This window comes from Tauraco erythrolophus, chromosome 4 (assembly GCF_009769465.1).
Source record: "Tauraco erythrolophus isolate bTauEry1 chromosome 4, bTauEry1.pri, whole genome shotgun sequence".
Taxonomy (NCBI): Eukaryota; Metazoa; Chordata; class Aves; order Musophagiformes; family Musophagidae; genus Tauraco; species Tauraco erythrolophus.
Window position 1 is genome coordinate 8,088,886 of NC_141468.1, and position 12,713 is coordinate 8,101,598.

The 12,713-nt window shown below is 42.6% G+C and overlaps 1 protein-coding gene across 3 annotated transcripts in view; it reads right to left on the reverse strand.

Moving 5' to 3' along the window:
- FRMD4A (FERM domain containing 4A) overlaps nt 1-12,713 on the reverse strand; it is a 221,113-nt gene that overhangs the window by 62,173 nt on the left and 146,227 nt on the right. For all 3 annotated transcript variants that reach the window (XM_086609855.1, XM_086609856.1, XM_086609857.1), the window contains 2 exons: nt 11,337-11,359; nt 3,558-3,641 (listed from right to left, as the gene is read on the reverse strand). In XM_086609855.1, the coding sequence (XP_086465981.1) occupies nt 3,558-3,641; nt 11,337-11,359 (107 nt within the window). The remainder of the gene's footprint in view (nt 1-3,557; nt 3,642-11,336; nt 11,360-12,713) is intronic.

A 12,713-nucleotide genomic window follows, 5' to 3' on the forward strand; every position in this document is an offset into this window, starting at 1 on the left:
ATGGCAGACAACTTGCAAGCAAATGCAGGGACAGAGTTTCTCATCATCAGATCCAGATTTTCAAAGGTAATTGTTTCCTCTCTCTCTTCCCAGCACGCTGAGCTGTTTTAAATAGCTGTCCACTCATTGCTGTGCCTTGCTGTTGTTCTGTTTCTAAACTTTGTCCATCTTGGTTATATTCTTGAACTTACTAATATCTTTATTTGCAGACATACACTGTTTCACTGATGTCAGCAGAGCATCTTTTGGGCCAAAGGGACCAAGAGCAGGGCCAGAGCCTCAGGTCTGTGTTGTATTAGAGACACTAAATAGTGATTTTCAGCTGGTATTTTCAGAGGTGCATTTTCTGGCAATGCTGATGCTTTAGGTTGCTAAAAACAACCTTGCATTCAAAGTCTACTGGGACCTAAGAGAAGTCCATCTTCCTCCGGTCTGTCAAAAATCCCATTCTAGCACCTGCTTTTGTGCTGCTGCATCTTCTTGCATTCTTACTGGCAACCTGGTACTGGGCTGGCTTGCTGGGGAGGATCTGAATTGAGATAAAATGCAATGACAGTGACTGGAAAGGATTGCTGTGAACTAACATAAATCCTCTCCTGTCTCATTGTGATTAGTTTTGTGTCTAAAATAATAAATGCCATCAGTTGTTTCCATGCATAGGCAAGAGAAATCAAAACTCAGGGCCCCAGTTCCTGGACTGTGTGGGAGGACCAGAAGCTCAGCTTTCATTTAAAAGTAAAAAAGACCCCAAAACTCCTTCTTGCTTCACCAGTAATCAGTGATGCTAAGAGATGCTGAGAACAAGATGTGCAACTGATTCTTCTTAATCTGTTGAGAGCTAGAAACAAAAACTTGATGATATAAAAACTACAACCTTCATCTTTGTTGTGATGTGATGATATAAAAACTACAACCTTCATCTTTGTTGTGATGTCTACAAACCTCCAAGAAAAGGTTACAGTGAAAGGCCTGCAGCAAGGGTATGCAACCAGGAGATTCCATGAAGGTGGAGTCAGAGGCACCAAACTGCTGATTTAGCCCTCGCTGCATCTAAGAATCCAGGGCTCATCCCACTGGTCTTATGATGTTTGATACAGGTGATGCTTTTTCATGATGTGTGATGGAAATGTTATATTATTTCATGAAGATCTATCATAGTATCTTGCTGAAGGTATCATAGTATTTACTTCATTATCCATTTTAGAATCATAGAATCGCAGAATGGTTTGGGTTGGAAGGGACCTCAAAGATCACCTAGTTTCAACCCCCCTGCCATGGGCAGGGACACCCTCCACTACACCAGGTTGCCCAAAGCCTCATCCAACCTGGCCTTGAACACTTCCAGGGATGAGGCATCTACAACTTCTCTGGGCAACCTGTTCCACTGCCTCATCACCCTCTGAGTGCCCTTTTATCACTTCTTAGTCCATTTCAGCCTGTACAAATATAGCACAGCGTTCTTTCATTTGTTTGTTTTAAACTACCTAGAGCAGTTACCCATCCCACCTCTAATGTTTTAAATGTTTCTTTCTGGAGCTGAAAATTCACTTGTTACTGCTTTGTGCTAATGCCAAACAACCGCAGCATAAAACTGATTGCACACAGAAAAGAACAAGATGGAATTTGTATCCAGCATGTAATCTGCATGAGATGTGTAAGTATCAGAAAACACTTTTAAAAATTAAAAATCTGCCCTCTCAGATCGCTGATGTTTGATCTGTACTTCAGAGGCATTTTGCCTGATTCTTGAGAGCATTCAGCATTTCAGAGGATTTTTATGAAAAAGCTGCCATTAAAAAATAATGAACTACTGATGTACAAGAGGTTTCTGAGACCTGGTTACTGAAGTGAAATGACAAAAGAGCCACAGGATTGTAGCCACTGGTTTTATTAACCCATTGGAAATAACTAGCTTCCCAGCCTGCAACCTGTTCCTAGTCACATGAGAACTCCCACAAAATTAAGTACAGCTGCCCAGAAGTGCTGGACCTTGTGTATAAGTGTAAATATTCGCCTTCGGAGCACGAAGTTTTTACATGGCTCTTCTTGCTTCAGGTGACTGGACATAGCCCAAACCCGAAGGGAGTGTCTCACTGACAGAGACAGTCCCAGACCTCATGGAGATTTCCCCGCAGAAGTCCTTAACATTGGCATGTTGACTAACCCTTGCTGACAGCGGGGGCAGACAGATCCTGATGGGCAGACGGGATCTGATGGGCAGCCCGGGTTGTCACTGCTTTCCTGTGTATGGATACCATCACAGACAACTGAAGCAAAGGCTGTGTGGGCACTTCAATAAGACCTCAGTCCAGGCAGCTGCTGAAGGGTCAGCTTTGCCTTCTCTGTTCATGGCTACTTGTTCCCACCGCTCCTCTCATGGTGGCTTTTAGGTTGAGCTACCAGTCTGTCAGTCAGACCCAGCTGGTAATGCACTGCTTTTCAAGGTGTGGATTAGTTTGTGGAAAAAGGGAAGAGATGCTCCCAAGAGGGAGACCATGCTGCTTCCAGTGAAATGGCAGCCTACATTTATCAATTTTTCATAAAGACTTGGTTTGGTTCTTAGACAGAAATGCCAGGAGACTGTGACGATTCACAGCTTTTGTGTAAGCGTTCCTAGCCTCAGCCTGGGACTTTGAGTCTCTCCTGATATGTTCAGAAAGTGATTAGAACCTCATAGAGCAGCTTGCCTGTGGCTTAACAGTAGGTACAGCTAATTCTGGTATTATAGGCGTGCTAGGAATCGTGGATGGATTTCCTGGCAAAGGGAAGAATTGAGATCATAAACTACAAACTGATTCTTTCCCCTCTGCAATCCTCAGATTACCAAGATGCAGAAATTAAGAGAGTAGCAGATGAAGAAGTTCAGTCCCACCCCCAGGCTTGTAGCCTAATGCTTTAAAGACAAACATGAAAGAGGAACAAACAGAAAATCAAGTGAAAGCCTCTCCCTATTAATGAACAGTCTTTCCCCAAATTCTTTCCTATTTGCACAGATAAAAGGAAGAGGCAGGGTGGCACAAAGAATCTATGTGTGGGGCATAAAAAATGTAATTGTGACCCTGCTCCTACCCCGGATTTAATTTTCAGTGCAAAAAAGACAGAGCTCACAAGCCTCCACCTCTGAACATCACTTAGTTCATATAAAAGGAAAAATACATCCCTTTAAGTTCAGCTGAACCATATAGAGAGGACTTGCAAGATGAAGCTCGGTCACTCTAAAATAGCACAGAACAGTGTGAAACATTGACATTTCAAACTGGGAAAACTCTTTGCACAGATGCAAAGGAAAGGAAATGGCACCATAGGCCTCTTGATGTCATCAGGACACTTGCACATTTACAGTGAATTTTCTGGCCAGATATTATGCAGCCGTTTGGCAGACAGGGAAACTGAAGCCCAGCATGGTAGCACTACATGTGTTGAATCGTGAGTTCGTGGCAGACCCAGGCCTAGACGACAGGAATCCCTGTGTCCCACTTCCACTCTCAGATCACTTATTGCCAGAGCCAGGTCCGGCATGAGACACTGCAAAGCTGCTCAGCAGAATGATACGTTACCAGTAAGCGAGGGAAGGATGCTCCTTCAGCGCTGGTGTTGGAAGGGCTGGCAGCTTCTTTAATTCATTCCTTACAACTTCATTGCTGAAACAGAGTTCAAAAGGAAGATCAGGCTACAAGAAAACAACCATAATATTTGATATGACCTGACCTAGCTGGCAGGCTACTACGGTTCTACATCTGTTCCTCCTTAACAAAAGGCACTGAGGTTTCCTTTTTCTTCTCTCTTTATTTGTTTTATGGCAGCCCAGTTAACTTTTCCCTCTATTATCAAAATTGGAGAGAAGCTGTCCCAGATGGTTATGTTGAAGCACTTCCTACCAGTGACTGGACACAAAAGCCACCATGTCACATTTCATTGAGCAGGGTCCCACGGACATGTTCATACACAGAAAAAAACAAGGAGAAGAAAAAATGATGCTTTCAGCTGCAGTAAAGCGCCTTTATTTAATGCCTTATGAACTGCTGCAAAAAATAATGACTTGCTTTCTTAGCATCACAGGTTATTCTTAGCCCCTTGCCCCAGTGACATGGCCTTTGCACAACACCTTCACTGATGAGACTCCAGCTTGAATTTATGTCCTGCTACACAAAATCCTCTGTGAGACCAGGCCCAACCACTTTGCTAACATTCTTCTCCCAGCAACCTCTAGTGGCCACACTGGCCAGCTGGTAAAGGATCACTGCACACGAGTGAGAGCTTATGAAACGGGAGGCAGATTCTTCCACATGAAATAAACTCACAAGATTTTCTCCTACAAACCCCAAATGTTTCCTTTCTCACTTTTAAACACACAAGGAATTGTGTGCATATGAGAAAAAAATCCCTCAAAGGCTTGGGAAGGAAGGCAGTGGTGTTGTTACTTTTAAAATCGTAGAAATACGCAGCCAAGAGGGCCAGACAGGACGCTGAGGAGTGCCAAAGAATTAATGTTTATTGGTTTACTTCTCAATAGCAGGTTTTTCTGCCTTCTTGTACCCTGCCCTTCACCCTGCCAAAAAATGTGGCTGTCCTAGAGCTGTGGAGAGAGATACCTCCTCCAGAGCTCCAGATTTCCCAGCCCACTGGCTTCTCCTGTAAGGCAGGAAGGCCATTAACCAGGCAGACAAGTAGTCTTGGCATCCCAGCTGTAAACCAGCCATCCTATCATCTGCTAAAGGCCCAAGGAGCCCTTGGACTTGCCAGGTCACCCTGAGTTTTGTTCTTGTCTCTGAGACGGTCTGTACGGTTGCTCGTAGAGGCATGAGCTTCAGTTGTAAAAATCTTCCCACGGCATTTCTGCATTTGCACTTCGCAGCAGGAGGCTCTGCCTGAGACCTAGGTGGGTTTGTCTTAATTGGAGTTCGCAGGTTAATTGCTGGGTTGAGCCATAGGGTAAACCACTAACTTAAATCCTGGTGCAGGCATTTTGGGTATGTCTACAGGCATTTGTTATGAGGTTATCCCCTGACAATCAATTAAGTAGTTTTAAAACAGAGCCACAACTTCTAGTCAAGACAAACTTGTGACAGAGATGCCAAACTCTCAATTAAGATCAAATTTTGTAGAGTGAAGATACGTAGAACAGCACTTACAAGAAATTACTAAGGCAACTACTTCCACGCCGAGCACATAGAAAACCATTCGGTAGCACCTCATATGCCAAGTCAAACGACTCCTGACGAACAGCGTTTGAACACCTGCTCCCTCCTAAATCTCATGGTCATTTGACCATCGGACAGATCTTCCCTTGTAAGTGCAAATGCTCAAAAACTATTCAGATTTTTTTTCTTCCATGGCAGGTAACTATCTGCACAAGTTTGAACAAGAAGCTGCTCTGTTCTGTGTTATCCGCTGATCTGGCCGCTCTGCTCTGTGACTGACAGCCTGGAAAACAAGCTGTTGCTGTTTACAGAGTTTACTGGATCTGCCCAGGTGTCTCCTCCACAGCATGTGCATACTCAGCTCTTACTGAGTTTTTTGACATTTTGAAAGAAACTGAAAAAAAAAATAGAACCCAGCACAATCAGAGCACAAGCAGCAGTCACTGCCCTCAAGTGAAGTTTTTGGAGGCTGGCTGCTCACAAGAGGAAGTTGAGAAATTTCCAAAACTTTTCTGGGAAGATAGGGACTAATTTCCAAACAGGGACTTTCTGAGCCCAGAAAACTGTCAAATAGGACAAGATTAGTGGTGACTAACTATCTTTGAGAGCCTGGGAAATAGCCTGAACCAGTAATGGCTCCCATAAAAGAAAGAGCTAACACCACGCAGCTCTCTCTTTTCCATCAGTGAGGAGCAAAGCTTGCTTGCACTGTGATAAAAAGTCTTTTAAGAATCAGAGAAAAAAACATTCTTACTGATGTTGTTGGATGGGATTAGCATTTCTGCTCAGTACCTAGAAAATACCGTAAAGGTAATGCCTCACAACTTCAAAGCGCCAAATGTATTTCAGGTAATCACTTCCAGGAACATGAAGGTATTTCATTCCATGGTCCATATACTCACTAAGTCTTCTGGCAAGACTTGTTTCAAGACAAATGAATTTAGACTCCCAAAAGGGTGTCAAATCAAGAAAAAGGAAAAAAAATAATGACTCAAGTTGCATTTGAACTAGTGGCCATGAGGTCACTTTCCTCTTGGCTCCTTTTAAAACACCAAACCCCTTAATTTTTAAAATGTTTCCAGCAGGATCACAAGTGGTTTTACACTTACTGCCTTTCCCGCTCTTTCTAGTGAAATATCTCAGTGTGTTTGTTTTATTATTGTATTTAGAAAGTTTAATCCGGTCACTTGTGCTGCATTTATTTTATATTAGAAAGTGTCCAACCTCCAGGGTTGTTATATATGGAAGTGTGCTTTTGATACAGATTTATTAATATATAGGGGAAAGGCGCCAAATACACTTTCTCTGTGTCATCCAGACCGCTTCATTCCTGCACTATGGTGGAAATTATAATATTTAAAAGACTGAATAGCAGTATGAAAACTGAACCGGAAAAGTCCTCTGCATGGGTTCCTGAAAGTTGGTTAGATATCCAGAAATAAAGTGACTGACTGGAGAATGGACCTAGAAAACACAAAGCCTGAGTTCTGGTCTTAGTTCTGGTACTGTCTGTTTAATGAGGCTTGGCCAAATAAATGAGGGTCCACATCTCTGTAGTTCTGTCTACACGTGGGGGTAAAAGGCCTACCTAGCCACTTCATAAGCATTTTGTGATAAATAAGTTCTTTCAGATTGGCTGCAATAATTTTAGAGCAAGATTACATATGAAGTTATGTCTCAGGAAATCCATACGTCTTCCAGCATGTGTGAAAACAATGGTCAGTAACAAAACAAAACTGCAGGTTAAAGTTATCAGCTCTTCTCGGTATGGTAATTCATGCCGTTGAACGCAAGAGGAAACGCAGAGTCTGAGATTCTCGGATTAAACGATACCATTTGAAATTCAATGTTCAGGATCTGCATAAGGTTGTAAGAATGCAGCCTGGGTTTTGTAACCCCTTAAGAAATTCTAATTGGTTAAATATCACGTGGTTACGCAGAAAGAAAAGTAAGCCTGAAACTATGTTAGATTACCATCTGCCCAAACGTTGAAATTATTGTGAAATTCGGCTTAACAGGAAACGGGCTGTTTGCTTTCCTCCCTCGTTATTCTTTCATATGTTGCTGGGAGATACTTGGGCTTCACTGGAAATGCCTCGTACTGCTTAACTGGAAGAGATCTGCAACGAGAGCCTGTCCAAGGAACTAGCTGCAACAGTTCAGGATTTTTTTTACTTATATTTTTTACTTTCCCCTCCCCAAACTGAGGAACAAATGATCAGCGTATGTCATTTCCAGCTGCTTTGACATAGATGCTGTTTAAGGTTGAAGAGTTGGATTCTGAACGTTTAAAATTGGAGTCCATGTGACTTTCCCAAAGATTTTGGTCAATGTTAGACTGAACTCAAAATCCAGACGGATTAATTTAGAGGAAAAATCTCAACTATTTTAACAATGTGTGATGCTCCCCCCAAAATTAGCCAGGGCACCCTGGTTCCTTCCTCTATGTAGGCTTAAAGAGGGTCACACCTGTAGGACTTGTGTCCATCTAAGGAACTGAAGTTTGTCCGGCTCACACTCTGCCAATCAAGTGTGACTCAGCTCCCTACTAGAAACAAGATTAGCTTGAGTTAATAACCTTGAGTTAATAACCTTTACATCTGTCTGCATGATACCAGTGTAGGAGCTTTATACCAATGATTCTGTGCCTTTGAAGTCAAAGTGTTTGTAACTAATATGAAAAAGCAAAGATCAAATCTTAAGTGTCCTGTTCAACCTGAGAATCAGCTGAACAGGGATCCTCAATTGTCCTGAATTCACTGGTATGTCCCAGCCTAAATGTAAACCTTTTTCAGTCTTGTCAGCTGAAGCATTTGGGGATTCTCTTAAATAATGTGAAAACCACTCTCCTTTAATGCAGAGGACTAGGAACTTCTTAGGGAGAACAACTTTTTATTTTAAACCTCACTCTGCTTAAATCTGTATCAACTAAGAGTTTGTACAATGCCCGCAATCACTGAGTTGGACCAGGCCACTTACAGCAAACACTGAGAAAAACATTTCTTAGTTGATCTAAACGGGTTCAGGAACTCAAAGTTTCTGATGGACTTGGTTTTGAAATGAAACACACATCAGAAATGCAAAAAGGTTTAGTCAAATTGCTCACTGTAGGTGCCAAGCTTATCTGTCAGGGCTATTGTGGCATCTTAGCTCAAGACAGATACGGGTGACTCGGACTATGTGCTCTCCAGGCTTACCGAACACTGGGCAGTCATTGTGATGCCCAAGTTAGGTGATACTCCAAGGTGCCAAGAATCAGCGATAAGAGACTCATGTATGATGGTGCCCTACCGAAGGATGTAGAACATGTGTGTGAAATGGCACATCAGCTTCTTATGGGGAAAGGAAAGAGGAGTACTATGAGCACAGTCAATATTCTGAGGCATGGGATGATTACTTCAAAAGCAGTAGTGGAAGCTGCTGTCATTGTAGATGCATCCGTTCAGAGAGATAGAAAACCGACTACTAGAGTTTGTAAGATCAGTTCTGGTTTTTGAGCTCACATGAGGCTCAAAAAGCAGACTTGCATCTGCATTCAGGAGTCTCGAACCAGCTCCTTGTGATCCACCACCTGGGTGCAGTGGGGTTTGGAGGTATTCACACTCTGGCCACCATGGGCAAGTGCCAACCTGCAGCTGAAATTGTGACAATTTGGCATTTGCTCTCCCAGCACCTGAGGTGACTCATAGGAAAGCTGCCATGGGGTGCAGCAATTCTCCCATCACTACAAATGAGCCTTCTCTGGACCAGGGCCAAAAAAAAACTTGTAGTCTCACAGGCCATAAATCTGATGGTGGCAGTAGACAGGACAAGTGTGGGAAATCTGCAGTCTGCGTTCCAAGCGTGCAACCCTTTAGAATTAATTTATTTCTTCAAAAACAAAGCAGGAGTTCAAGAGTTCAGCCTTCTCACAATGTATGCTGCCATGCACAACATATTATCTTTAAACGTCAGCAGCAAGACATTCACAACTGCAGAGCTTCTCTGTTTCAAACAGCAGCCACTTCTATTTCAAGCAGTCTTTCAACATCAGCCGACTTCAAACACTGAAGCTAACTTCAGCCCTAGGAGAAGACAGAGCGTTTGTCTCCATCTGCAGTTCCTCTGGCTGGCCTCAGGCTTGATTTGCCTCCCAGATTTTACACTGCTGATACGAATAACCACAAATCTCAGCAGGCAAAATCTTGACCGCAATGACCTCGTGTTGACTTCAGTAGCACCTGGATCTCGCCCAGAACATAAACCCATGTCAGTGCACGTTAGAGGGGAGCTGCTGGACAGACGTCCGTGGAGATGCTAAGTCTTCTTCGAGACCACAGAGGGTCAGAGTAGGATTCTTCTACCTTCCTCCAAGCGCAGGCTTTAAACTGCACTAATATGGCAGATTGTTTTGCCACCAAAGCCCATTTATAATTTAAGTTCCCTGGCAGTTGCGATAACGACACTGCTTCTCTGCCTGTCTTGGATTTAAGGATTCTTCCCTCTGCTTCAAACTGTCATGATCCACAGGTGGAAAGGACTAAGAGCTAACTATTTGAACGGGCATGGTGATGACTGCCACACCAATGTGGAGGAAGCAGTTAATACCGTGTGTTGAGGTATCTTCTGTGTTTTCAGAGAAGATTCCTCATTTCTCTGTGGCCTAGAGAAATGCGCTGTGATAAACTCAACCATCCCTTTTACAAGGGGCATGAAACAGCTTTGAGCAGATGGATGCTTTCCACTGGCTGTTTCCATTTCTGGTCTGGAAATAGACACCTAAAGACAAAATACTTTCACTCCTATTACCCTGAGCCATCTGATTCCTTTCTGTTCTGTGTTTCATAGTCTGAATGTGCACTTTCTGGGTGTGTTTTCGTCATGTCCGAGATATTCTGAGAAACCTTAAATATTGTTCTTCACAGCAAAACCAGTGGAAGATGTGGTTTATCACAGGTTTGAATGGCAAAACACTGCTTGGTCCAGCTCTTCTGGGCTAAGCATTTGGCAGTGCGCTGAAAACCAGGCTGAAAAGAGCCACATGCACTCCAGTACTCCTTAAATAAACACTGCTGATAGCTGGGTTATTCCAAATCGGGTGGAACTGAAAAATGAAGCAAGACTGGGCTTGTGTTTCTGTGGTCAGATGCATGTCAGGATTTTGCAAGTTGATTAAGGTTTTGAGAAATGATAAGGCAGAACTTAAACTTCCTTTTAGCAAGGGTTACCTTATGTCATCTCAGATTCCACAATGGGCAGGCAATGCCTGCAATGTATTGTTCCTTTTCACTGATTTGTCTCAATTTTAGTTGGCTACAAGTCTCAGTCCACCAGAAGGTGGAACCTGCTGGTTATTCACAACCTCCTACGGGTGCACAGAGTATCATGACAGTCTTCTGTCAGCAGTAGACTGTTCTCTCAAGACACCTCTTTAGGCTTATCTGGCAATTCAACCTCACTGCCCATTCACACCTTCTTTTCTTCTCTGAGACTAACTCCAATGGATATTGTGGTCCTGCAGCTGAACTCACTCACTCAGCTGCATTAAAGTCAGCAAAAGTAATATATGGAGTATGTGAAGTTTCTGGCACAGATAGTTCTCCTGAGCTTCAGATGAAGAATTTTCATGTTTCTCACATGAGGCATCAAACAGCCATCTGGCCTTTGGTTGCTACTAATGTGTAACTGACAGATACCGTCAAATGAAAATTCTTGGGCATTTCATTAACAGTCTTCTGAAACACAAAGCACAATCATCTATTTGAATTTCTTAAGTCTGAAGATTTGGCTCAAGGGATAGCAGAGGTTCAACAAAACCAATTATCTACATCGTGATTTTTGGGAACTCTGTCCAAATTCAAGCTGAAATATCAATTAGTAATGGAATTTTAATGTTGCCTCTGGCTGGATCTGTGATATAACAGTGATTGCAGAGTCATTTCCTTAGCAATTTCCTTCCAAAGACTAGTCTATTTCCTGAACTTCATGGGCATACAAAGAGATTTGTCAACAACAAAGTCACAAACAATGCTGTTTGCAAGGCACGCTCTGCTCAAAGGCTGTGTTTTGTGAAGAAATGATTTCAGAAGACATGATGCGTATGTCAGCAATGCATTCCTGTTCCTGTACAGTTACAACTGAGCTGCATTGCTCACAGTGATTTTACCAGGTTCATTCTCACAGCACACAATGACAAAAATTTTTAAGATTACCTACCTTGAAAAATCTCCCTTTGCCTCCTGTAAAATGAGGGAGAAAAATTAAAAATGTATCATTAGAAATAGAAAAAAAAAAAGAAAAAAGAAAATGACTGTTCAAGATTTTCCATTTGCAAAATTCATTTAGCAGCAATTTCCTGTTGTAATTGATTCCTCATGTATTTTTTGGAACCAGTATCTCATGTCAAGTGCCACAATACATGCAGCGAGCTGGGCAGATTAGCAAACAGAAGGTTTGCCCAATGATTCCTCATTCCACAAGAAGCTGCAGGAAATGATTCTAGTAAGTAAGTAATTTTTTGGGTCAATGTGGATGCTACATTACTAGAACATCCCTGAAGTCTCAGTGACTTTGCAGCCTCTGAGACTGCAACTCCTCTGACTCTTTTTAAAGTATTCTCGGTATTTTCTAGTAACTAGGCTTTGAAAAAATATCTCGCTGTCAGCTTTCAAGGAGATGCAAGACACAGGTTTCTCTAACTCCTTGCTGGGTGTTTGGGGGAGTATTTAGCTCCCTTACTTATATATCTAGATATTTCCATGTATTACCATCACAGCCTGATGTCAAAGGGCTGGGTAATGCTCCACTCCAGTTAGATTAGTCCTTGAGTCTAACTGCATATCTGCCAAACCCTCAAAATTTGGCGAGTCCCCTCCTCAATGGATGTAACATGAATTTTGCATTTTCCGTAGGCAATATGCATTTCATATGATGCATGCTAAAGCACCTCATTTGCTGTCAGCTACACAGAAAGCACAGTGCAATAACGTAATTTGGGCGGTGAGGGAGTTTCCACTGCCAAGAGGACCGGGTTTTGCATTCAGGTCTTTTGTCTTTACATCCATCCCTCCACCTGCAAAACCTGTCAGCCCATGTCCAGTGGTGCTTCAGTCCTGAGGCTGGGCTGAAGTTCAGAGCTTTGGTGGTGCTTTAATTTGTTCTGGTAACACAACAATTTGCATCAAGGCTGCAGACTAAATCACTTGAGTTCTGACTATCTTCCTGTTTCCCTCTGAGTGAACTGAAGGGCAGACAAGCTCTCCTCTGTTCATAGGAAGGAGTCTTCAAGCATACAATGATTATAGTTCAGCACAGAGCAAACCCAAAGGATATGCCCTGGCCTGCACATGGATGAGTATACTGAATTTAAAAACAATTTTGTAAGGTAGTTTCTTCATACTTCAGTTCTTTGACCTAAGTGCTGCAGTGAGAAGTAGAACAAACTGCAGTATGATCCCTCTTGTTTTGCTTGGATCCTGTCACAAACACGCGTTGTAGTAATTTCTGGTTGCAGACAGCAGAGGTGTGGCTTGTTTTGACTCTTCATTCAGCTACACATCAAACTACTACAGGAATACACGTAACATCCTGTGT